General features: G+C 40.2%; 1 protein-coding gene across 2 annotated transcripts in view; it reads right to left on the bottom strand.

The window, feature by feature from the left end:
• Positions 1–15,205, bottom strand: part of CPNE4 (copine 4) — a 335,819-nt gene extending 320,614 nt beyond the window's left edge. The window contains exons 1-2 of one of the 2 annotated variants that reach the window (XM_084902133.1): positions 15,096–15,205; positions 243–383 (exon numbers count right to left, since the gene is read on the bottom strand). In XM_084902133.1, the coding sequence (XP_084758259.1) occupies positions 243–383; positions 15,096–15,184 (230 nt within the window). In that variant the 5' untranslated portion in view covers positions 15,185–15,205. Of the gene's footprint in view, positions 1–242; positions 384–519; positions 634–15,095 lie in introns of those variants that run through there. The other variant, XM_084902134.1, reaches the window with a different exon arrangement.
• Between the last annotated feature and the right edge of the window lie 12,712 nt (positions 15,206–27,917).

Raw genomic sequence — 27,917 nt, 5'->3', positions numbered from 1 at the left:
ATTTTTTTTTTTCTTTTGTCTCAAGGCATGACACTGAAGGTAAACTCAAAGAGGCTCCTTGCAGGGCACTGAAAGCAGAACGGCCTCCCACGTCTCACACGAAGCCAGCAGCTCCTCTCCTCAAATAAAGACATCCAGTCAGCTAATGAACTATGTTCGCCGCTATTGAGCCCACAGCACGCGGCTCACCAGAGTCCCTTCCCCAAGGGAGACAGCCATATCCCCTGGTCTGCATCACTCACCTCCTTCCAACTCTCCTCTTCATGGATGCGGAGCTGCTGGGTTCCACAGCCATGGTCAAAATCCCCTGGAGCCACGGCACCGCCGGTGTTCCCAAGCCGAAGAGGAGGCGCCAGCTCTGGGTACACTCACCAGCCCTGGCTCTGTTTAATAACATAAGGGGAGGCATTCGCTCGCCGTCCTATGCCAATATGAAAGGCACCTCGCCCATCAGAGTGACAAGCGAGATGCTGGAACGGAGCCAGGGAACACAAGGGAAGAAATGTGGGCTCTTCTTACCAAGGCAGTTGACACCATGTTTTAAAGGGCAGCAGATGATGGAGGGGGGAAGCAGGCAGAGCCGGTGCCCTGCGTGAGAAACCTTGGAGCCTTCCCGGAATGAGTCAGGATGAGCATTTTGTTTGGAAATGGAATTTGTCTTCTTCCTCTCTGTCTGTCTGTCTGTCTGTCTTTCGTTCTTTCTTTCGGCTGTAGGATGGTTCACACTCAACTAGTCAAGGGGACTGCTGTAAATAACAGGATCTATTTTTGAGGCTTTGGATCAAGTTAAGAACCTTGAATTTCTCCCTAGGTTTATTTATAGCTCAAAATGTATTGTTGTTGTTTTTTGTTTGTTTGTGTGTGTGTGTGTGTGTGTGTGTGTGTATGTGTGTTTTCATGTGATTTTGAGAACTGACTGATATGTCTGCCTCTGGTGTTTCTGTACGTCTGTTTCTGTATATGGTTGTGTTACTGGAAAGCAGAGAGCGATGCTCTAAGAAAGCCCTTCTAATATGCTGAGTGTTGAGAGAACTATATGTCACAAGTTGTTGCAGGGAACACACGTCCCACGGTCTGCCATTCTTCTGTAAGAGAGCCCTATTTGACCCCTGGTATCTCTCTAAAGCCATCACTAACCAATTACTATGCCAGGAAGGGGCGCCTTATACTCTTGCCTACCGATAGGTGGCGTTAAACTCCCTCTAGCTTTGCTTCATTGCATTTTTTAAAAACCAGAGGCAGAGAACTCTTCCTTTCTGAGATTTTACATTTGCCCAGTAGTGATATTTTAAAATACACTAAATCAACTCTATTATTTTCAAGTAAACTATTCCTTTTATCTCTTAATTAGGTCCCTTGGCCATGCCTCTCAGCCTCATTTCCTCCTTATGAAAAGAAGGTATTTGAACTCCATCTCTGGGATTCTGGTTTTCATCTATATATCTGCCCTGCCACACCACTCCTCGTGTTTGTGATAAACTCATTAAGCCGCCATTCTTTTGGGTTTAAGAGATGTTAGCATGCAACTCTTACTGAGTGCCAGAGTCTGCTATCTGTCTAGCCCTAGCCTATATTCACTTTTGTACGTTTTTCCTTATTAAGAATAGCAGTTTTGTGGGAGGTGGCAATGTGCTCAGCCCCAAACCCACATTTTCCAGCTTTGCTTGCAGATGGGGTAGTCATGTGTCGAATATCTAACCCTGCACTGCCTTATATGGTAGCTACTAGACACACATAGCTACTTACATTTAAATTTGTTGACATGAAGTAAAATTTAAAATTCATTTCCTCTGTGACACCAGCCACATTTTATTTTTGAATATGTTTTTGTTTATTTTAGAGAGTGAGGAAGGGAGAGGAAGAGAGAGAGAGAAACATCATCAATGTGAGAAACATTGACCGTCTGCCTCCTGCAGGCCCCCTACTGGGGATTGAGCTGGCAACCAGGGCATGTACCCTGACTGGGAATCGAACCTTCGACCTTTTGGTGCTTGGGATGACACTCAACCAACAGATCCGCACTGGCTGGTACACATTTTAAACGCTAACAGTCACAAGTGGCTAGCAGCTCCCACCTTGGATAGTTCCAACACAGGACATGCTCGGCATCACCGAAAGTTCTGCTGTGCATGCTGGTCTTGCCATTGAGATGTCAGTGGAAGTTAGAGGGCAGTTTCCATGATCATCTTAAAAGGGAAGAAGATACTGACTCAGCTGGCCTGTTCCTTTATCCCCTCCTCCCCCTCCCTTCTTTCTGCCTAAAGGAGAAGGTGGGTCAACCATCACGTGGCTGTGAAACAGCAAGCATTTGCCAAGGCAGGATAAGCCCAAAGATAAAAGGAACCTGGGTCTTGATATCATGAAGGCAGGCACGTTATCATCAATTTTATTATGAGGAAAATAAAGCCACCGGTTGCTTCAAGCCCATTATTTTCAGCTTTTTGTTTCTGACAGCCCAATATTACTTCTAACTGATTTGCCTTCAGAAAGTTACCTGGACAATTTCTATGAGTGGCTTTGGATAAACAAGTTGCTTTCCAGTTTCCTTTCCTTTAGACAGAGCTGGGGACAACATCTTGGCTAAAAGAAACAAGACAATCTATATTCCTACCAAGAGATAATTATGAGTCATTCGTTTCAATATGCAAGTGGGCCAAAGGGGGGTGGGGAGACATGGGATATTAATGGTACCCAAAGTGATTATATTCTAGCTACAGTTTGGCTGAAGAGCAGCTTTGCATTTTCCTGGAGAAGAGGTTGGTGAGTATGGAGAGAAAAGGAAAATAATATTTGAGAATGTCTTATGTGCTAGGGAGTTGGCTGAATGATTAACCATTATGATAACCCTGTAAGATAAGTATTTCCTTTTTGGTTTGCAGATAACAAACTGAAGCTGAGAAAGATTAAGTATATTGTCAAAATCTACAAAGCTAGTTAGTTACAAAGATGAGTTTTAAATCCAAGTCTGCTTGGCTCTTGCCACAACAATTTAATGGAGGGTTGTTGTGAGGCAGCGTGCAGAGTTTTTAAACCACATTATATAAAGATATTTTAATTATTAAATGAAATATTTTATCCTGCTTTGCAGTCTAGCTTTTTATTTCTAACTAGAGGCCTGTGATGCACAAAATTTGTGCAAGAGGCCCCGCCATGCTGGCTGCCTCTACCTCCTCATCCCCCTCCCCTTCCACACACACACACACACTCACCCCGCCGCCACCGCAGTGGCCCCCTCTGCCTGGGCCCCGGCCACTCCTCCCCCCACCACTGAGGCTTCATCTGGAAGGACATCTGGTCTAATTAGCATATTACACTCTTATTATTATAGATTATATTAACATTCATCATAATTTATAATGGTTATAAAATACCCCTATTGTGGATGCAACAAAATATGCTAAACAACCTCATTTTTTGAGCATTTGTTTCCAGTTCCTCCCTATTGTACCCAAGGCTTCCATAAGCATGATTTTATATCTTGTACCTCTGATATGATGTGACAAGAATACCAAGAAAGGCACCTCTGTGGTAATCTTTACAAAAATCCATAATCTCAGTCTAATATCATCAGCAAAACACCTAACACCAATGGAGGAACATTCTATAAAATATCAAGCCAATACTCCTCAAAATGGTCATTATAAAAAATAAAAATAAAAAGACTGACTGAGAAACAGTCACAGGCCAGATGATATTGCGACATGACAACAAATGCAAGGTGGAGCCTTAGATTGGAATTTGGGAAAAAAGGACATCACTGGAAACACTGGTGACATCCAATGAAGTGTGGTGTTTACTTACCTAATAATACTGTACCCATGTTGGTTTTTCAGTTTGACACATACTCCTTGGTAATATACTGCTAACATTAGGAGAAAATGAATGAGATGTATATGGAAACTCTCTGTACTATATTTAAAGCTTTTCCATTAAATCTAAAATTATCCCAAATGAAAAGTTTATTTAAAATGCGCGCGCGCACACACACACACACACACACACACACATCTTTTCTACGTGGCTCCTTAGGATAAAGTTAGACTAGTTGAGGTGAAGGCCATGCACAGCTTGGGTGTATGATACATCTTGTGAAATTACCTGGATGGTAGTTGCCTATTTTGTGAGTGAAAACCTTGCTTTATCTGATTGGTATCTTTAAGTCACATGTCTCCTTAGCACATTCCACAGAAGCCATGGCCCAGTTAACTCCTTGCAAGAGCCAGAGAGCATATTGATGAGAACTGCCAGGGAATTAGCACCCAGCTCACCTTTCCCAGCCGGGCTGCTTCTCAACAGGCAAAGAAATTAAAAAAAAAAAAAAAAAGAAAGAAAAGAAAAGAAAACACACTCCTGGGAAACAAGAACAGAAAGTCAGAGGATGCCATTTTTACATAGTCATTTTTCTGATTGCAACTCTGCTTTCTGCATTTTTCCAGCAGCGCTGCCTTGAAAGTGAATCACCAGTGATCAAAGGCAAACCAAAATAACACATTGTTCCTCCGGAGAAGAGAAGGTGAAGTCCCATCATCCTGAGGGTATTCTCGGAGGAAAGAAAGAAGAGCAAGAGAGAGACCACATTGCCTACTTCTCCTAAAAGCAAGGCCGGTAATTTGGTTCTTTTGAAAATCTTTTTTTAAAAAAACACTTGCTTGTTGGAAAAGGTGTAAATAACGCTGAGGCGTGTGTATTAAAAACTTTACTCTGTTTCTATTGCCTCCTCCTAGAGCAGTGTGCAGTGGATGGTCTCCATTGTATCTGAACTTGCTGTTGGTATTTATAGGAAAGGAGATATTAATATAGGTATTAAGCATCAGTGTGCCAGGCACTGTACTAGGCCCCTATGGGTATGTTGTCATCAGTTTCTCTCAACAATGCCGGGTAAGAATGTAGGAGATTCCAAAAATGATCACTAGTCTTCCCTTCCCTATAACCTTACTCCTTGCCATGTGCCTCTGCCCCATCCAGGAGGGCATCTGTTTTTTGGCCCTCTTGAATCTGAGTTGGCTTTGTGACTTGCTTCAGCCAATAAAAATCAGCAAGAGAGATGTTGTGCCCGTTCAGTGCTTAGACTGTTAAGAGGTTTGGCACATTTTCACCTAGCTGCCATAAGAACACACCCAGGCTCTTATTAGAGGACTAGAGGCCTGGTGAACGAAATTCGTGCACAGGGAGTCAGAGACAGGACAGAGGTGAGCCACTGCAGCCAAAGCCCAGACATGTGAGACAGCACAGGCAAGATCAGCAAACCAGCCTCCAGCCAATATTAACTTGACCATAAGTACTGGAATGAGCCATGCTAAGAACAGCCAAGCCTGGATAAAACTGTGAGCTCATAGCTGCTTGTTATTTTATACCACTGAGTTTTAGCAGTGGTTTGTTATATAATACATCACTAGCCAGTTGGTATAAGATGGTATAGTCTTAATTCTCTTTACAACATAAGAAAATTGAGGCAAAGAGAGATTAAATTATTTCCCCAAGTCTGCACAGCTAGTAAGTGAGGACAGTCAAGATTCAATCCAGGTTCTAAACAAATCTAAGGTCTCTACTCCTTCAACCCAACCCCTGCCCATGGAATAGAAACAAGAAGAAAAATCAACACAACCAAAGGTCACACCTGGTTAAGTGTGATAAAATAGAGTCACTTTCCTGCTGAATTCTAGATACAGTGCAATGTGTGTGATGTGTATATATAAAGAATGATCTATCTAACGAAGACAATGAGCTAGGTAAGAGAAAGCTATTTTTTAACTTCAATAACAGTCTAAATCAAATGCATTCATCTTGGTGCAAATCTGTAATTATCGCACAATGACAACTGGCTTGCTTTTGGCAAACAGGCTTGTTTCTCCCTTAAAAGCAAGGTCACTCTGGGGATAAGCTCAGCACTCCTTCTTTCCCTCCCCGTGGGGCTCTGCCCTGCACCTGCATCCCTCCTTTGTTCGATGGCTCTTTGCAAATGTTTTCCCTTTTATCTCCTGGGCTCAGTCTAAGGTCTTCTGTCTTTCAAACCTATATAATAGCAGTTTAATTAATGAGTAGCCTCATTCTACTAAATCCTGCATTTTTGATCACTTCCTTTTCTGATCTCAAATTTGTCACTTCTCTAGTTCATTACGCCCAGGGCATCTTTCTTTGGGTCAACAAGAAGGCGAATTAGCCGAAACCGGTTTGGCTCAATGGATAGAGCGTCGGCTTGGGGACTGAAAGGTCCCGGGTTCAATTCCGGTCAAGAGCATGTACCTTGGTTGCGGGCATATCCCCAGTAGGGGGTGTGCAAGAGGCAGCTGATCAATGACTCTCTCTCATCGATGTTTCTAACTCTCTCTCTCCCTTCCTCTCTGTACAAAATCAATAAAATATAATTAAAAAACAAAACAAAAAAACAGAAGGCGAATTAGATCATGCTCTATGGCCCCTTGAGTGCAGCTCTTCCACAGAATACCATGTGTGGGCGCGCACGTACAGTGCGATTGAAACTTCGTGGCCCATGCGCAGAAGTCTGTTTTCGGCTCTCAAAAGAAATTTCAATTGTTGTACTGTTGGTATTTGGCTCTGTTGACTAATGAGTTTGCCATCCACTGGCCTAGAAGATTCTGCATGAGCCAGTCCTTTCTACTTTTTTTGCTTGGCCTCTCACTATGATGACCCACTCCAGCTGCTCAACATTCATGCCTTAGCCAGGCTGAATTTCTTTCAGATCATTTGACTCCTATTTCCAAGCCTCCCCACATGCTGATTCCTCTGCTGGGAATTCCCAAATGTGTGTATGCATGTCTTTGTGTCTGCACACATGCACACATATGCACATGCACACACACACACACACAAATACATTTTGGCTAATTTTTTAAGTCTTAGAAGAAAAATCCCTTCTGCTGAGAAGCCCTGCTCTGAATTTTTCAAAGAAAATAATATGCCGAAACTGGTTTGGCTTAGTGGAAAGAGCATCGGCCTGTGGACTCAAGGGTCCCAGGTTTGATTCCAGTCAAGGGCATGTACCTTGGTTGCGGGCACATCCCCAGTAAGGGGTGTGCAAGAGGCAGCTGATCAATGATTCTCTCTCATCAATGTTTCTAGCTCTCTATCCCTCTCTCTTCCTCTCTGTAAAAAAATCAATAATATATATATTTTTTAAAAAAGAAAATAATATGGTTTTATCACAGGCCCACAAGTAACTTGTACTTAACCTACTATAAAATTTACTACTCTGTATTGTATATGCTGTTTTAATTATCTGTATCTCCTAACTTACTATCTTTTACTTTTCATTGTATACTCAAGGCTAGAATGAAGCTTTGTGCATAGTAGACTCTCAAGAAATATTGATTGAATTAGTAAATCATATGTTATTACTCTTCTTTATGTATGCTTTACCCTCAAAATACCATTATACTCAATATACAAGAGAACAAAATTGGAATCTTTTTTATAATAACAGGAAAATGGACATAAACTAGCTTGAAAAACCAGGATTGATAGCTCCATGTAGTTGGAAGACTCCATAGACAGGACAATAATCAAAGGTGGTTTTATCCAGTAATTCTGGCTCTGTCTTACTTCTCAAACAGATTGTAAGATAACTGACCACTCAAACTACACATTCATAGGTCCAGAGGAAGAGAGAAATCCCAAGCAAAAATTCCAAGATTTGTTCTGATTGGATCACTTAGGCCACACAGTCAGCAAAGAGTCAATGCTGGAGCCAGGATAATCCAATATGCCATAGCTTAAGCCTCCCACTCCCAAAGTAAGTAGGTTATGTGTGGGAAGTAATGGCCAAACTAAATGAAAATTGGGCTGCCATTAAGGAAAGAGTCATGGCTACAAAAGCCAAAAAATGACCCTGCATGGTCACCACATAGTTTATTATGGCTGAATTCATAGTAATTTATAAGATGTGTGCTCTGTATCCTGGGCCTATGTGGAATAAAAATAAGATATTGCTTCTACTTAAACTCTAGTTGGATTAACTCCTTCTACCCATTTCACATTTAAGCAGAAGTTGATTTGGGATTCTGTAAGAACAGAAAAGAAAAATTGTTTATATAGCTTTGCCCATTTGGGGCTTAAGTATCTTGACAACACCAAGTCCTTGTATATATGTATAGAAAGGATACTGACTTATTTGAGTATAACTGAATGCTCACTAGAGGGTGAGACCTGCATGTGATTCACTATATTACTAACTGCAGCATGCATAATATATTCTTCTACTCTCAAGTTCAAGTTGCATTGCCAACTTCCTAGAAATTACAGAAATCATTATCTAGGCACGGCCAAGTGCATTTTCTTGGCTGTGGTCCGATCTGGATATGCAATCTTCTCACAATATACAGGATTTGATTAGCCTCTTCTCAACATCATTCTGTGATGAGACAGTCCTCAGAGCAGAGCTGTCTTAATATGACTGGCAGAAACTTTTCAGCTTCTCGATCAATAATCATTCAAAGTTAACATTTTATGTGCAGAGTCTTCATTGACTGTTACTAAGAGCAGCTCTTCAAACATGCTCTATTAACTCCAGCTGCTGGTTGCTCCTTGCCTTGGGAAGGACTTTTTTCTCTTTGGTCTTATTTTCTGTTTCTGTATTCATCTCACAGAAAGTTTGTTGTCCACCTATTCTGCATTAGTGGAAAAGCATTTGACACCTTGCTCTTCGGGGACGGAAAGAGTAGCTTCCAGATTAGGCCCAAACTAAAAACCAATCTCTGCCTTGAGCAGAAACATGATCCTTCTATACTGACCACAAAATATCCTTTCTGGCTTTAGCATATCAGAGGTTTTCCTATTCAACCCCTTGCCCACCGATATTAACCAGTGTTACAATGAAAATCAGCACACGTGAGATAAAGAAAGATGTCAGATCATTTAAGGGACGGACCCACTTACCATAATAACTTTTCTTTTTTAATAGATATCAAATCAACTGGATTTCAAGATCCATCTTTATTTGGTAAATACTTTCCCACTCATAAAAATAAAATAAATAATAAAAAAATACCAGGATCATTGAGATGCCACACTACAAATTTCTTACTACAGTTGCCGCAAGTAACAAGATGATTTATTTGATTTATTTATTCTTCCTGAACATTTCCTTCAATGAATATAGAAGCACAGAATCAAAAGTGAGTTTTGAACATTTTAATTCACTCATTCAATAAGTATTTCCTGAGCATCTGCTTGTTATGTGCCAGGTATTCTAATCACTGGAAATAAAAAGGGCAAAAATAGACTGATATTGCCCAACATGTGTGGCTAGTGGTTGAGGATCTACCTCCTATGGACCAGGAGGTCACGATTCAATTCCAACTCAGGTCACTTGCCCATGTTGCAGGCTCGACCCCCTGTAGGGGGCATGTAGGAGGCAGCCAATCAATGATTCCCTCTCATCATTGATGTTTCTATCTCTCTCTCCTCCTTCCTTCCTCTCTGAAATCAATAAAAATAAAAGAACTAGTGTAAAGCCCTTGTAATGTCTCCATCCTGACTTATCAACATATCAACAAATTATTAATGTTGCTATAAACAGCCAGCAGGGAGCAGCTCTAAATTTAACTAAAAACTTGCCAAAACCGGTTTGGCTCAGTGGTAGAGCATCGGTCTGCGGACTGGAAGGCCCCAGGTTTGATTCCGGTCAAGGGCATGTACATTGGTTGCGGGCACATCCCCAGTAGGGGGTGTGCAAGAGGCAGTTGGTTGATGTTTCTCTCTCATTGACATTTCTAGCTCTCTATCCCTCTCTCCTCCTCTCTGTAAAAAAATCAATAAAATATATTTAAAAAAATAAATAAATAAAAATAAATTTAACTAAAAACTTAACAATTTATAGCAAGAAAAGTGCTCTGGTGGGTAATAGAATCTTCCTCCCCCAATAAATAACAACAATAATAATGACAAAAACTAATTATTTTTAAAAGTGAAAAGAACCACCACAACCAACATTTTGATGTGAACTTATAAAAATTACAGCTGAAAAAAAATTAACAATAAATAAAAATGGCAGCTGATCCAGGGCAATAGGGAAAAAGAAGATAGAAGATTCTTGTGCATCTTAGCAGAATCGGTGCTAGGCAAAGAATCTGAATTAACAAACCCAAGTATCATCATGAAGAGCGGCGAAATTGGCACAGTCAGCAGTTGGAAGAGGCTGTAAAACTCAGCCTCTGGCTTATCACCACAGACACTCCAAAGCTTGGGAGAAAATGCTAGCATTCCACCTGGGCATCTCCGGTTGAGAGAGACAAGAAGAAGGAAGACAAAGTGGTCAGCACTACCCAGATCTAGCTGTCTCCAACAATAATACTTAGCCAAACAAGACAAAAGCTTGTGCTCTTAGAGTGTAGGGAGAGCGCACTGAGAGCCCCAGATGAATCAAGACTCACTTCTCCAATTGGAACTATAAATGAGGAACCAAATCTGCAGATGCTGTTTTGTTTTTCATCTACTAGTGGCAGGACTAGGAATAGCTACTGGGGGAAGGTGAGTAGAAAATGGCGCTATGAAATAAGATGATGTCTCTGATGTAAGTACAGTCTGTACTGACTTGGAGCACATCCAAGGAAAGAGGCCATCCCTGTGCCATCCCCTCCACAAGATAGAAAACGACTTCAACTAGGGGCAATAAGTCCTGATACAGGGCATCTGACAAAGCTTCAGAAGAAGGAGAAATCCCAAATTCTCCAAAGGCCACACTCAACATCTCTCTCCAAATCCTTCCCAGTATTCTGGGTTATTTAAAAAAACAAAAATGGGTAGAACTCACAATGTGTACCCTTCAAAGTAGCTCAGAAGAGGATGATAAATAAGACACAGATAGAGTGGGAAGAGAGTCAAGGAACATCTATCCGCATTATTAGAACATGTACAAACTCTGAGCAGAGTTGCCCATATCAAGCAGTGAAGGTGCAAAAAAATTGTGTATCATTAAGAGAACACACTACAGCCCAACGAGAGAGAGAGAGAGAGAGAGAGAGAGAGAGAGAGCAGAAGTTGCCAAATTATTTCTAAAAGTTAACATGGAATAAAATTCTCTGGCAGTAGTACTGGGTGCCATAATCTTTCTATGGGTGTCTATAAAAATGAAATCAATAAAATAAGACTACAAACCAAAGATAATAAAACAACAAGATGAGATGAAAATTGAAATTGCAAAGATAAAGAAATAAGCCAAAGACAAAAACAACTCATTATGGACCAAGGACTATAATAGACACAGCTGAAAACAATTACTAACATATAAGAAAGACTTAATCACAGTGAACATAGAAAAAAACCCCATGAGCCTAAAACAATAACATGCTGAAAACAGAAAGAAAACAAAACAATGGCCCAACATAAGGCATATTATTTCTCCAGAAATAGGAAATGCAAATAAATGAGACAGAAAATGTATTTAAAAATTACTGAAGAGATTTTCTTTGAACTAGGAAGAACAATCTACAGACTGAAAAAACTAAGAATGTTTCAAGAAAATTACTAATTATGAATTGCTGAAATTATCATCAAGTTATTAAACTCTGAGGCTAGAAGAAAAGTCTTCATGTATTTAGTAGACAGAAAAGAAAGTCATGAGGACGAGAGAGAGAGAGAAAGAGAGAGAGAGAGAGAGAGAGAGAGAGAGAGAGAGAGAGAGAGAGAGAGAGAAAGAGAGAGACTGCTTTCAGAATCTCCCCAGCAAAATGTAATGACAGAAGTTAGTGACCAATGGCTATAAAGTTCTGAGTTCAAGAAACCCTGACTCAAGACTATCTTGCAAAATCAAGATGTCTTTCAAATACAGAGGAAACAAGAAATTCCTTTCACCATGAAAGAGTTAAGGGATTATAATGCCTGGGAAGCCTTGAAAAAACTCCCAGACCGTTAAATCAGACCAACAAAAACTTTAATCAAAACACAGAATTCCAGGCTAGAGAAACCATATTAAAAAAAAACTAACTTTTTAAATAAAATTAGGGTTAAATAACTATGGGAATTGTATGACATAGAAGTATATGTTATAAATACTGACAACTTGAAAATAAAATACTATAACTAAAGAAAAAAAGAAGGAAGTGTGTGGGGGGGGGCGGGGGGAGTAGAAGAAAATATAAATGTGCAACATTTTCATTTCTCATAGCAGAGAAACAATTGGTAAACATGGAACACAGTTCCAAACCATGCATGACTCCTGTTCATGTTTCTGTCCATGTTTCTTATCAAGTGTTAGTGTGCCCCACATCAGCTGAAGGCCTCCTTAAAGGCCAGATTGCTCGGCCCATCTTCAGAGTTCCTGGCTCAGTGGGTGTGGGCTGCCAAAGTCCTCAGGAGACTGCAGATGCCACTGCTCCACAGATGTTTCTAAGGGACCTGACTTAGAAGGAGCTTTTAGGAACTAGACTCTCTTGGGAAGTTATTATTTTAATTTAAATTTAAGTGAGATTAATCACTTTTATTTAAAAGACATATCGAATATGATGTCTTGATATAATCATCATTTCCATCTAACCCACTTTTCTCCTTTTGTATATGTCTGGAGAGAGAAGAGGGGAGGAGAGGAAAGGGAAGGAGAAAGGTGTTTTAGAATAATGTTCACTTGGTGTTAATGATAGTTATTCCCTGGTGGTGAGATGTGGAGATCTTATTTGCATTTTTTTATATTCTTTAAATCTTTTAGAATGACCCTATGAAACGTTTTCACAAAATAGTAAGGTCATTAACAATAAACTACAAGTTCAGAAACACAATTTACTTTATCCAAATTTCAGTTTCTCAGATTGACTTCAAGAAATGTGTTTTTTTTAATCTTCACCCAAGGATATGTTTTTATTGATTGATAGAGAGAGAGAGAGAGAGAGAGAGAGAGAGAGAGAGAGAGAGAGAGAGAGAGAAACATTGATCATACCCACAACCTAAGTATGTGCCCTGACAGGGAATCGAACAGGAAACATTTTGATATACAGGATGATGCTCCAACCAACTGAGCCACCCGGTTTGTGGGTCATGATGATCTCCAGTGATGCAGCCATATAGGTTAGCAATTCAACTCAAACACCCCTCAATTCCCCTAATAACTTTGAATGCAGCTTTTACCCATGGATACATCTACTTCCTTGCAGAGAAACAGCATTTTAAACTCCACAATGGTTTGTTACAAATCTCATGTTTTCTTTAGTGATCCTGGAATTGGCTCTTCCAATTTCTTAGGGGTTGTGGTAAACAAATTCATCATAAGACTCTCCATAAACTTTGAGATTTTACAATCCCCATGCTCAACCTGCCTCTACTTACAAAAGGTGCTTCTCACTCCTTGTTCTAAGACCCCAACTTCCCCCTGACCCATTTTAATTTCATTTCTCTGAGTATGCTTTGCAATACTCCTACCTCATGTTGTTGAACACAGTTAGCTATCAGTTTTTTAAAGCTTCTCTCTTAGAATCGATGAATGTTGTATACATGGTTCCATGACTGGAAATGAGAATAAATAAATAAATAAATAAATAAATAAATAAATAAAACATTACCAATTATGAGCTGCCAAATTACCTCTTGACTTCAGAATAACTTCCCATTAGTGAAGGAAATACAAATGATATAATAGCCAATGACATGAGAGCAAAGGAAAGTACCAACAGCAATGAGTCCAACCTCAGTGGGTAGAAGTTTGCATAGAATCTGATGACTGGAGTGAAACCACTTTCAGTGTATATGGAGGAAAGATAGAAAGAAATGACTCGGTGAACTGATGAGCTGCTGGGGTTATTAAATAAGAAGTATCAAAGCCAGTGCCACACATCAGAGCAACTTAATTATCAGATGGTTTCCAGTTTGACCCCTCGAGTATGAATCAGGACTGGGTGAAACCCCATTCTCAATATCTATGATTCCAACTCTTACAATGTTGTGGACCTTTCCAACTCTGATGTTTTCTGAGTCCTGATTCTGCCTCCCTCTTTCTCCCTGGGAAATGGGGTGTCAGGGAACATTCTCTGCCTTTCTCCTTGGCCATGTTCTTCACCCAGACAGCTGCTAGCAGTCCTCCTCACCTGAAGGACTGCAAGCTGCTCTCACCTGGGGGTTGGTTCCCACCCAGGGGCAGGAGGATAAGGCAGCTATATAGGAGAGAGCAGATGTTTGTGGCAAGTTTTGCTAAAGGCATATTCACTCTTCTCCTGGCCCTGGACTTTCTGAACTTTACAAGAGTGCTCATCTTCCAAAATTATATTTTTCCCTATTCTATTCTGAGCAAGAAATGTTGACTTTATTCTTTGGATATACCTCTAGCATCTCAGCCTTACTCATTGGCTCTTACTACTATTCTTGTTTGATTCTGGAAGCTAACTGATCTGCTTATCAGATACCCTGGTCAAGACTGGCCTGCTACCCCAGGCAGGTTACAAAGGGAGGCTTAGGTAAATGCCCCCAACTCTCTTCTTTGACATCTTGAGAATGTCACCATTTTCATAGCCTTTTTTCCCTGCTAAGTTCATTTTATACCAATTTTGCCAACTTGATGAACCAAGGGAGGTATAAAGAGTGTATTCTGCCCTAGATGGTTTTGCTCAGTGGATAGAGCATCAACCTGTAGACGGAAGGGTCTCAGGTTCGATTCCAGTCAAGGGCTTGTACCTTGGTTGCAAGCTCCTCCTTGGCCTGGGCCCTGGTCATGGCTTATTCAGGAGGTAACTAATAAATGTATTTCTTTCATATCGATATTTCTTTCTGTCTTTCCCTTTCTCTTTCCCTCTCTAAAAATCAATGGAAAAATATCCTCTGGTGACAATTTAAAAAAGAGGTTTCATATGGTAAGATGTTCTAAGTCAAAGCAGCAAGATACAGGATATGGAAAAGGAAGACTTGAATCTCAGTACTATTTTTCATATCTAAAGTTGTATAATCTTAGGTATATAGGTACAAGCTAGGTATATCCCAAGCTGAGTGCTAAGCTCCATCTTAAATATTGTTTGGCAAACTGTAAACCATTTTGGTAAATATTAACATCAATGCTCAATTGGACATTTGAGCCATCCAAAAAGTAGGTACCCCAGGAGCAGACCATAAACTCTAATGGACAAGATGAAAAGCCAGGAAGGTTCTGAAGGAGGTAAGCTTACCTGAAGAGTGTGAGGATATGGAGGGAAAGAAGCAAGGATGGGGCATTCACTGTCACCCTAGAAATAAACTCCATGTGGCTTGGGGCCATGCCTGGGGAGTTAAGAAGCAGATCCTGGGGGAGAAAAGAGAGAGAGAGAGCTTGTTTATAATGACTTGTTTTCACGGATGGCAATATTAACATGTGAGAAAAGATTAACAAAACCCACAGGAGCCTACGTTGAAGATAGCATTATAGAGTATAAGTATAGTTAAATCATCAAATGTTAGAGATAGAATGGACCTAAAAAAATGCATTGATCTAGTCCAACTCTTTATTTTATAGATGAGAAAACAAAATCCATATTACAAGTGGCCTGTGCCAATTCTCACATTTAGTTGGTAGTTAGGGATCATTGACAAAGGAAGCCACTGTTTTTACTGATTGCCCATTCTGTGCCAGACACTTCACTAATTGAGACACCAAAGCTCAAAGAAATCAAACATCTTACCACCACTCAGAGTCAGTAATTCATGGGTCAGAGATTTTAATATCAGCCTGGCTTCCCCAAAAAATCTGGGTTTATTTTGCAACCTTGTGCTATTCAATGTCTCTCCCTAGGATTAGCAGGGGTCTTCAAACTACGGCCCGCAGGCCACATGCAGCCCCCAGGGGAGTCTGATCCTGCCCGCCAGGTTTTTTGGGCAGTGAGCGCAGCCAAGGTGTTACAGTAGGGATTAGTAGTTCATATAGTCCGGCCCTCCAGCTCTCTGAGGGACCGTGATCTGGCCCCCACTTTAAAAAGTTTGAGGACGCCTGGATTAGAGAAATGCAGAGGTTCACAATGCTTTCCTTTACAGGTTCAAAAGGTCTAACTCAGGATTGGAACTAAAACCAGTGCCTCTCCAGTATTCTAAATTCAGTTACATAGGCTAAGCTTTTAGTTTTTCTTAGCTACTCTAGCCTCAGTCAGACATGATTCTCTGGAACATGTGTGCCATTAGACCAGCACAAAATGCTCCTCATCATATTCCACAGTAACAGAAGCTGAAATTTGGCCTTGTCTGACCCAAAGTCAAATGTTTTCAGTGATAAGAACATGAAGACATAACATCAGACAATACCAGCATACTATACAATATCATGAAAATGGTCTTTTCTTGGATTTTTCTTTTTTGTACATATAAAAATTAGATTAATTAAAATAATCTGTCACTTGCATAACCCTACTAGTGCACACCAGTTTTGTAAAGACAAGGGGGAAAACAACTTTAAAAGTAGTAATAAAGAAGGAATATTGATAAATCTTGAATATTTTTCTATTACTTTGGGTTGGGAGAGACACAGGGTACTTGATTTGGTGGACATCAGTGAGTCAATAAGCATTGAACTGAGACCACACTGTACACTGGGAGAGGAGAAGAACAGTTAAAAATAGCACCTGGAGTCCTGGAAATTAACTCCTGGGAAGGGAGATGGAACTCATAGAGACAAAACCAGAGGCACCTATAGGACAAAGCAATAGATTAGTGGGTGAAAAAAATGTGGTCCTGTGTGAAGGAAGTTAAGTAGGCTTCTAAAGATAAAACAAATTCCTTTTGATATTTCCATTCATTCATTCATTCATTTATTCATTCATACATTAGATACTTAGGAGAGTTTACTGAGTAATTAATATGAAGCTAGGGAGATTGTGAAGTTAAAAAAAATTTAAACTAGCCTCATGGAGGTCATATTTTAGTGATTGGAAATTGGAGGGAGGGATATATATGCACACACTTGCACATATATAAGTCAGGGGGTAGTAAAAGATAGAGAGAAAAATAAAGCAGGGGAGAGGGATGGGAGGAGTGCTAGGGGCCTGCAGATTAAACAAGGTGTCAGAATAGGTACCATTTCAGCAAGGTCCTAAGATTTATAAGCAATCAAGCCATGTTGTTGTAAAGGGGAAATATTGAGAGACAAGGCCATAGAGATAATGAGGGGACAGATCCCAGTAACATTCAATGTAACTTTCTATGATGATGAAAATGTTCTATATCTGTGTTGTCCAATGTGGTAGCCACTAGCTGTATGTGACTACAAAGCACTTGAAATGTGACCACGGTATCTGAAAAACTCAACTCTTAATTTTGTTTAATTTTAATATGCTTAAATTTAAAAAGTCACATGCTGGCTACCATATTCAACAGTGAAAATGAGTCTTGTAGGCCATTGTCAAAATTTTGACTTTTATTCTGAATAATAAGGGAAGAAACTGGAGAAGAGCAGAGGATTGGCATGAGCTAACTTAGGTTATAAAAGGATCACTCTGGATAGTTCAATGAAACTGATTGCAGGGTTAAGTTAGAGTTATGAATGGCTCATAGGTTTTTGTTAGAGCATTTCACAGAGCATTCACAAAAAAAAGATTCTGAGAACTGCAGGGTAGAAATCCTTATATTTTTTGTGCTTGGTAGCCTGGAAAATTCTAGGTTAATTGGAAATTAAGTGAGAGCACAAGTACAAGTAAGTAGTATAAGACTCAGCACATAGTAGATCCTAATATTTTAGTTTTCTTTTCCAGGAAGCCAAGAAATTGCCCCTCCCAACAAGAGCCCTATTGATTTTCCAGGATAAGCACTTTTCTGTAAAGAGCCAGATAGTCAATATTTTGGGGTTTGTAGTCCATATGGTCTATGTCACAACTACTCAACTCTGTTGTTGTAGCAAAAGTTGCCAGAGGCACAAAACATAACTAAATAGATATGGCTATGTTCCAATTAAATATTATTGATATTTACAAGAACAAATAACTGGATGTTTTTGGCCTGTGGACATTGCTTACCAGCCCTAGAATTAGAGGAAATAATCATTTATCCTACAGGGTCACCTTAGAGAGGCATAGAGAGTAACCCATATGTCCCGCTTATAAACAACAATCCCAGAACACATTCACTGTTCCAGCATAGTTATTAGTACAGTCTCCTTTCACTAAGAGTGTTCCACTCTGAAGAATAAACTATGTGGTCATGGATGTACACTTCTTTGTCCTAGTCAAAGAGAAAATGGGTAGTGTGAAAATTCCATAGCTTTTTTGGTAGTTATGCATTTTGTTTCAATTTATGGAATAAAATAAAGTTTCACTGACTGCCTACACTATTTGATGTTATAAAAAGGGATGGAGAGCAGGACAGATAATACATGCATACCCCACTCTTGTATACCCACAGCAGGCATTACTAAATGATCATGGCAGTCCATTCCTGAGCCAGCTCAAATATAGTCCCACCATTTTTTTTTCCAACACATTGATCAGGAAGGCCGCTACCAATCACACATAATGCAATCTCTAAAATTATACATACCTGAAAATAGCTGCATGCTTCTGATGCCACAAATACACATTTCTGTGTATTTTTTTCACTTTCTTTACCAGTGTTATTATGTATCCCATTCTCTTGAGATTAGAAAAAAACTGAATCCCAATAACATCAGTATCTAAAGGAAACAGTCTGAGGAACTGGCACTCAGAAGGTATAATTTGGAGCCAGGTGCTGTCCTTAGATTGTTGTGAGTGTGTTGGGGAAGGTATATTTGGCTTTGCATCACGATCTAAAGCAAGAACTAGAAAAGAGTAACATTGAGAAGTGTTTTTTCTCCTTTGTAAAATAAAGGGTTTCCAGATACTTCCCCCTCACCCTCACTCCCCAAGCCCAGCAAAACAGAAAAATCCCTACATAGAATTTTCAGGAACATTTAATTGTGTGATCCTTGGGAATGGTCATAAATCCAATCACAACAGACCAAACAATGAAGATTTGCAGAAAAACAGAGCATAGACAAGGTTCTAGTTGACTTGAGAATTTTCTATGGTGTCAGGTCACACCAGAAACAGGGACAACATTTTGAGGACCTCTTGATTCAAACTCAGGATTACTGAGTTGTAGAGATGTCAGTAAGGGAACAATTAAGGATGGACTAGGTTTGGGGTTCAAGAATTGTCTTTCTTTTCCTTTTTTTACTCATGAAAATGATAATAAGTTTAGCTAACCTGTATCCACCTACTATTTGAAAAGCTCTGTGCTGTTTCATTTGTAATCTATCCGTTATTCTTTATAATGAACCCACAAGATGGGTACTGTTAGGTCCTATTATTATCTCCATTAGCTTGAAGACAACTTAACAAATAACCAAGGGAGTTTTAAATCATCTAAAACTAAATGGCAGTTGTGGGCAGATGGAATTGTCCCTGGAAAACCTATTCAGAGGAACCTGAATAAGGAAGGGGATGGGGGAAATTAACAATGAGTAGCTACTCCATGTCAGGCAATAGTTGTGTATTTTCACCCTTTGTTCTACAAGAACTCAAAGGGTTATTATTATCCACATTTTACCAATAAATAAACTGACTGCAGAGATCAGTTCTCAAAACTAGTTAGTGGGCTTTGAGCTGAGTCTAATTCTATTTACCAAAATCTAGGAACAGAGCTGAAAAGCAAAATAATTCAACAGCTAATTTTTCTAAGTCTTATTTTGGACAAGGATCCAAGATTTGCCTGATGAAAAGTCAAAGAATTATGGAGCAACTCTTAGACACACACACACACACACACACACACACACCTGGTTTAAACTACACAGGTCTAGAATAATAAATAAATAAATAAATAAATAAATAAATAAATAAATAAATAAATAAAATAACTAATAAATTCCAGTTATGACCTTGTAATTTAAGAGTAACTTGGTTCTGCTTCTCCCGATCACTAAAAAGCATGCTAAGTTATCCTGCTGCTCTGGCTTCTGTCTCTATTGAACTAAATGGAACATTCCATGAGCTCACTGGATGGGAATTCACTGTGTCCTCAACCATCCCCATGAAATAATATATTGAAGTCATAAATGTGGGAACAGAGCTGTGGGATCAGTCCCCAGAAACTCTGTGCCAGGATTTCCACAGAATATTGGTACTTCGAGTCCTAGCCCTGATTTCTGATTCCAAGATGACCCTTTGTGTGGGAGAATTCTGTTTCTCCTTTTCCTTCACACTTCATAGTCACCATGAGCTCCCAAGTTGGCATGTAGATGCCAGCTCATAGGACACCAACACTCTTTCCCAGGTGGCATTATAAATAGCTGTGGAAACAACAATGAGATTTTATTTGTCATCACATGATTAAAGAAATTATAGCTCTAAGATTTAGGGGGAAGGGATGTCTGTGTGCATGTGTACGTGTGTGTGTGTGTGTGTGTGTGTGTGTGTGTGTGTGTATCGTGGTCCCTCGAATTTGTGTGTTTTTTTTTTTTTAACAGATTTTAGTATTCATTTAATAGATGGTTTGTAAAGAGCCTAATAGAACCTAACATCCCACATTAAATGTTTATGGAGCTGTTGATCAGTATCAGGAGCAGGGGTAATATGAGTAACTCAGAAAAAAACCCAAAACAATAAAGCCCTTCTTACTTAAAATACTAAATCAGAACATTTGTTTATAGCACTTTAGGGTTTATAAAATTCCTTCACGTACACCATCCCAGTTGACCTTCTCAACCACCCTTCAATGTAAATATTTATTTCAATGTTACATATAAGCGAATGAGGCTCAGAGAGGAGATAGGATAGGTCCAAACTCACACAGCTACTAAGTGGGAAAGAAAGGGTCTCCTCAGTTCATGATCTTCAACTTCAAGTTTCATGTCCTCTTACCATCTCACCACGCTGTCTATTCCTGTCCTCCCAAGAAACACAAGGAGAATAATGAAAGGGCTCGCAGTCATCCTAGATAGGACTCCTCAGCCTCCAAAGCTTTCCACATATATTTTTAAAAATTAGAATCAGAAGGTGTCTCCCCAGGTAGTAGCTTCCCCCCCCTCCTAAACTGATTTTTAAATACCAAGGACACCTATAATAGAATAAATCCAAGGAAGCAGAACAGTACATGAGAACAGACACATTTGTCAAAGAGTTTAGGAAGGCCATCTCTCCCTAGTAGGATACAGCAGGAAGTTAACTATTTGTGGATGAGAAGCTGGAAGACAAGTCTTCTATCAATGAGACTCCTCTGACTCATGCATGTGAGTGGTAATGATAAGGAAATAGAGTGCAGATATGCAGAGTTTCATTAAGCTTATAGCTTTCTGTGAAGTAGCTGTGTGTTTCTTTCCAATCAATATAAAGACAAAAAAAAAAAAAAGAAAGAAAAAAGAAAAAAGGTGGAGATGGGAACCCCTGAGCCAGCCAGATGGACTCAGGTAATATAGTCACTATTCTGAAAAAGGAGAAGCTATATAAAGGTCACACAATCACTAACCAGGTGGAAACAGAGTCTAGCAGGATTCTACAAGATGATAGATTAGATGGCAGTCTCAAAGGGAGAGCTGGCTGCAAAGACCCTGGAAGACCTACTGATCTCAATGCTAATGAGGCCTAAAGAAAGAAGTAATAGTAAACTGAGGAAGGACATTCGGTGATCAGAACCTTGATGGATATGGTACTGGGAGGAATATGTCGGGGGAAGAGTCCAAGAGAAAGGGTGGAGGAAGCAGGAATTTATAGGACTAGATTATATAGACACAAGATTATATAGTCACTTAGTCTGTCCATGTACATTAGTACACATAAAAACATATACTTTCTGGAGGATATAATGAGCAAGAAATTCCTGTTTTGAGGGTTCCAACTGAGTTTTAAGAAAGATATATGAGATAACACACAGGATCAGATTGGCAAATCAGTCAGCATGAATCAAGAGATCTTGCCCAGATTTTACCAGATCAAGCTTTTCTAATAATTTCAAAGATATAATCATGAGGCACAGACAAAGCAAGGAGAGGTTTTGGGGACTCCTGACACTGTCCATCAAGTTTTCTCTTGCCACATCAGCTCATACACTAGGCCCAGATTAACCTGTAGGTCTCTAAGCAACATGTGCAATTCACATCACTTTTAACACAGAACAGGTAGTGTCCTGCTCAGTTGGTAACATAGTTTAATTTCCAGGGAGCTGGGACATATAAAATCAGAAATTCGTAGGTTTGTTTAGGGTAAGAGTTCTGGAATCCTGCTGAAAGCTTTAGACAAGGACTAGGCTTATTTTACAAGAAGCTTATTTTACTCTGTCATTAGAGTGTTTACAAGAAAATTTGGCTGTATCTCTTGCCTTCTTTCTTTTCCAGGTGATCGTTCCAATAAAGAGAGAGATTACATTGCAGGCCTTTTCCTGCTAACCTTTCCCTTCCTAACATATTACTACATACAAAATGGCTGTGAATGGTCCTGCTGGTTGGCCTTGACATAAGTCTAGTGATTTGGTGTAGGAAAGCATTGTCCTGCTTATCTCCTGATTCTGGCTTAAGTTAAACTTCTATTGCCTAAGGATCAACTTAGAGGACATAGAGTTCATTATTTCAAGTGTGCCTTTTTCTCAGTGACCATAATTTTCATTTGCATAACACTTTTCACTGTTGCCTTATCTTTACCACTCACAGAGCGTTTCCATTTGCATTACTCCAACTGATATGCAAAATAATCCCTAGAAGGCAGCCAAGGAAGATCTTTGTTTATAAATAAGGAAACTGATGATCAGTTTCAGCTGATAAGCAGTAGGACGGGATTGTAGCCCAGGTGTGCCCTGCCCCCAAGTCCATGCTCTGTCCACTGTAACAACGCTACAGGTACTTTGAAGAGTAGACCAATGGCTTAACCAAGGTGGAGAGAAATATAACAGTCCCCGTGTTCCTCTACAACTTAGAGCATTTCCTCCAAACTCTGCTTGCACAAAACTTTTCTGACTCGGTCACGGTCCTGGTAAGAGCTAAGGGTGCTATGATGGAGGACTGCACGGGAGCCATGAATCAACTTTTTAAGAACACACTAGTGGGAAAAGATGGATGGGCAGTCCCACAGCCCTCATCTGCCTCCTGACAAGTATGACATTAGTGAGGGGAATCTGATGCACTTTCCTCCTCAGCCCCCTCTCTTCATCCTCTTCAACAGGGCACTGATGATTGGCTCTGGCAGGTAAAGGAGCAAAGGGAAAATTAAAAAGATGGATGAAAAATCGTCTTCAAACTCAATCTACATATTCAAAAGACAGGCTATTGAGCTGATCCCAAATAAGGACAGAAACATGAACTGTGTTGTCTATGCTGTGCTCCTGGTCCGAAGTCAGGCCTGCTTCCCTCCCAATCCCAGCATAACAGGTGCACCCCACATGAGGCTCCTTTGACCCCTCAGTTGTCCTAGGTCCAAGCCAGTTCTGAGACAGGAGTTTATCTAAAGCTCTTGCTCAATACTCCATGATGCAACTTTTAAAAAATATATGTATTTTATTTACTTTTTACAGTGAGGAAGGGAAAAGGATAGAGAGTTAGAAACATTGATGAGAGAGAATCATCAATCAGCTGACTCTTGCACACCCCCTACTGGGGATATGCCCACAACCAAGGTACATGCCCTTGACCGGAATCGAACCCGGGATCCTTCAGTCCCCAAGCTGACACTCTATCCATTGAGCCAAACCGGTTTCGGCCCGGCATCAGATGACAAAGTTGCATCATGGCCCTAACCGATTTGGCTCAGTGTATAGTGTCGGCCTGTGGACTGAAGGGTCCCAGGTTCGATTCCATTCAAGGGCATGCACCTTGTCTGCGGGCACATCCCCAGTAGGGAGTGTGCAGGAGGCAGCTGATCGATATTTCTCTCTCATCCATGTTTCTAACTCTGTTCAGGTTGTAGAATTTTTCTCTTTTAAATGCCCTAGTCTAATTAACTGGCCTTCGGCCTTCTGCCTGCCTAGAAACCCAGGTCCTTGAACCATCTTACTCTTTCCAGGTAGACAAGAATTAGAGGCCAGGTCCTATATTCATGTATGGACACATAATCTTCTATAATAGAAGCCTTCTCTGAAATGCATGGTCACAACAGTCATCTATTGTCACACCACATTGCACCGCCCGACTGCGACATCTTCATTATATTCTGTTGCAACCCACTTCTTATATCATCCAGGATCATCACATTAACCAGTGACTATTACCACATTATTTAGATACCAGGTCATATACTTAGGCTGCATTTTTCCAGCTTCCACAATTGGATTTGTCACCTAAGTGCTAGTTCATTCCAGTAAACAGGTAATCCCAGCTCTGGTCTCATCTCAGTTAACCTTACTTCACTGTTCTCAGCCACAACATGCCTGGCTGGGTAATAAGACCCAGCACAGAAGAACTTTGCCATTAAGGTATTTATTTGCCAACCTTCAGGGAGCTGAGAAGCTCTACTTTATTGGTTTGATTTTCTGATAACTCCCTTCTCCTACTAAAAAGACTTTTTGAAATTTCAAATTAATTTATGTATAATTACCTTTGAAAAAAATTTATGGCAGCTTAGGGTAAACCTGAAGATATCTGGAGGTATTACATAACCACTATTAGGACTCTCCTTGAAGTTGATTTTCAAGTCAGGGTCAAAATACCGAGTGGGAAAGAAAGTCTTCATAATCTTTTCTCCCCTAGATTCTAATCAGCAGCTTCAAGCCATATCATACCCTCGAGTACATTCCAACTTCCTTGTCAGCCAGAAGGAGAAGAGCAAAATCATCAGACCAGCAAGACAAGTGTTCTGAAGGGATGAGCGTGAAGAGCACGTATCATTAGTTATGTCTCTTGGCAGCAAGATGAAGGCACATCGGAGGGTGCAGAAAATCAGAGTGGCTTCCTGGACACCCGACTCACTCTTATTGTCCTCCTCGGGGAATTAGTCAGAAAAGGGTAATAAACCTTCAAATATAACCGGAGACTCTCGTTAGCTTTCAATAGGTAATATGCCAACCAATTCAATAATAGAAGAATTTTAGACCATTACACACTATTGGAGAAAGTGTTATTTTTCAGTTACTTGCACACATTGCATACACTGTGGTACTTTTAGTCTTAATAAAAACCACTTTTTGTAGTATGATCCAAAGACATTAAAGGTCAAAAATTTCTAAACTCAATACCTCTATGAATCTATCTAAAAGAACAAAGAGGCAGCCGAAACCAGTTTGGCTCAGTGGATAGAGCGTCGGCCTGGGGACTGAAAGGTCCCAGGTTCGATTCCGGTCAAGGGCATGTACCTTGGTTGTGGGCACATCCCCAGTAGGGGGTGTGCAAGAGGCAGCTGGTCGATGATTCTCTCTCATCAATGTTTCTAACTCTATCCCTCTCTCTTCCTCTCTGTAAAAAAAATCAATAAAATATAAAAAAATAAAAAATAAAAAAAGAACAAAGAGGGAGGCAAAGAACAAAAGCATTACTTATAATCAAGAAAGCATTACAAAAGCATTACTTATAATCAAGAAAACTCAGTACAGCTAAATAAAGTAAGAAATACCCAAATAATAGAACATAGAGCCATTAAAATTATAATCTAAAAATATATACTAATGTGGGAAAGTTTTCAAGATATAATGTTAGTGGGAAAAGCCTGATACAAATAGTATATATCTTGTAATATTATACAAGAAGGTTAGATTACAGACAATATAAAATGCTCCTTTAGACTTGCCTGTGTTTTCTGAACACAGAGAATGGCTCAGACACCGCCAAGCCAAGGGCTAGCCTCCCCGCTCTGTAACAGCCGTGTCTCTTCAGCAGGGAGCTCCATCCACACGGCTTCTAATGTGCTGTTGTTGGCCCCACAAGACCTCAGACTGAACCATGCAGCTGGCTGTTGGGGAAAGAGAGCAAATCTAATTTCCTGTAATTTCTCAGCCACCAGCACAGCTGGAAGATGGAGCCTTCCTGCTCACACCCTTGGCCTCACATGTGGGCACAGTTTACAATGCTTATTTTTGGAAATACAGTGGCTGAAGCATTTCATGAAATGTGTTGTGACACTGGGTTGCAGGCACATGGCTGATACTTGATGAAAGCGAGATAAACGAGTGAATGACTGACTGAACCAACAAAGCAACCAATTTATCAGCCATATTGGATGCTTACCAGATACCCTAAGCTTTCCAGGGCACCAGAATAAAACCTCCCACCTGCCAAAAGCCTCTCCGATATTCTGTTGAGGTCTCCGGTGACAGACAGGAATTCACGAGCCATCAAGAACCTCAGGATACTGACCTTATTTCTATTCGGTTCCCTTCCTTCTAACCCAGTTCTTTTCAGACATGGACTCTAAATCCCGACCAGTGCAGATGTTGGAAAATTTATTTTGGGGAAGGTATCTGAATGTCCCCCTTTTTCTTGTGAGGGACTATGAATGGCCATGTTTAAGTTGCTGGCAAGCCTATTGTTCAACTTAAAAATGAGCAAATTCATATCTACCCTGTAGGACCATTGCAAAGATTAAATAAAGGGAATGTGTGTAAATGTACCTAGCATTTGGGACATTTAGACACTCATAAAGTTAATTTTTCTTCATTTTTCCTTTTTCTATAGTTGGCCAATTAAATTACAAGTCTTTGAATTTCCCTCAACACTTAATTTGTAGCCCCTAGCTATTTAGTTATAGTCTCAATTGTCTATCCCTCCCAGACCCCTTTCTAGGTGAAACTGCCCGTCTAAAAGCCCATGGCATTCCCCTCTGCATGATCATAGTTATTCTAACAAAGGTAAGTACCTGTTCCTTTTACAGGTAAGGAAATGTGGGCAGAGAGAGGTTAAGTAAACTTTCCCACACAGTTAGCAAGTGGCAGACCTGGGATTCAACCAAGCCAAAATCTTTTCTATGTTAATTGTACCATGGAAAACTGTCCTGAACAGTGGTAAAATGTTAATATGACAGAGGAAAATTCCATCTCTCCTGGCACAAAACAGCCAAACCAAAACCATCAGAGGCCCTCATTGTAGATGTTTATAATTTGCACCTAAACAGCTATTCACAGGATGCCTGCAGATCAAGGGAAGGCCTGCAGTAGGAGGTTGCTGCCTAAAGCACAAAAAGAAAAAATATAAAATCTCAAGATGCAATATCAGATATAGTCCCAATCGATGGCATGAGTTGTTAAATTATACATAGCTCAGCGTCTAGAATTCTGAAGTTTATCAAGCATTATTTTTTTTTATCAGAGTGGTTTAGAGAAGGGATGAAATAGTGTAAAGTAAAATTTTTTGCTTAATAGGACTCAAATATACTATTCTACTTATTATATTATGAAGTCATATGAAGCTTTACTAAACAATCAAATTAATCATTGCTTCCCACTTGTTCTATCACATCAACATGCCACAGAGAGGTACCAGTTCACTTTCTTCCCTTTTGAGGTTCTGATCTCAACCAGGGAAAACACTGACACACTAATTTTGAATTATCTATAATCCCATCTAACTGAGTTTTAAAATATATATATTAGAGGCCCCATGCACAAAATTTGTGCAGTTGGAGGGGTGTCCTTCAGCCTGCCTGCTCCCTCTTGCAGCCCAGGACCCCTTGGGGGATGTCCACCTGGGATCAGGCCTAAACCAGCAGTTGGATAACCCTCTTGCAATCCGGGATCCCTCACTCCTTACGGCCCGCCTGCGTGCTCCTTACCACTCAACTCACTGCTCCTTAGTGCTGCCACAGAGGTGGGAGAGGCTGAGGCTCTCACCACCACCGCCTCTGTACTTGTTAGCCTTAAGCCCGGCTTCTGACTGAGCAGCTGCTCCCTGTGGGATCACATTGACCATAAGAGGGCAGCTCCTGTGTTGACCATCTGCCCCTGGTGGTCAGTGCACATCACAGCAACTGGTCATTCTGGTTGTTCCAACTTAATGGTCTCTTAGGCTTTTATGCATACATAGATAGATAGATAGATAGATAGATAGATAGATAGATAGATAGATAATATTTGAAATTATCTTAATCTGGTGTAGCTGAACACTGTAG

The sequence above is a fragment of the Pipistrellus hanaki genome, assembly GCF_964339955.1.
Source record: "Pipistrellus hanaki genome assembly, chromosome: 13".
Lineage (NCBI taxonomy): Eukaryota > Metazoa > Chordata > Mammalia > Chiroptera > Vespertilionidae > Pipistrellus > Pipistrellus hanaki.
The sequence above is the reverse complement of the archived record's forward strand: the minus strand, read 5'-3'. Positions and strand labels throughout refer to the sequence as shown.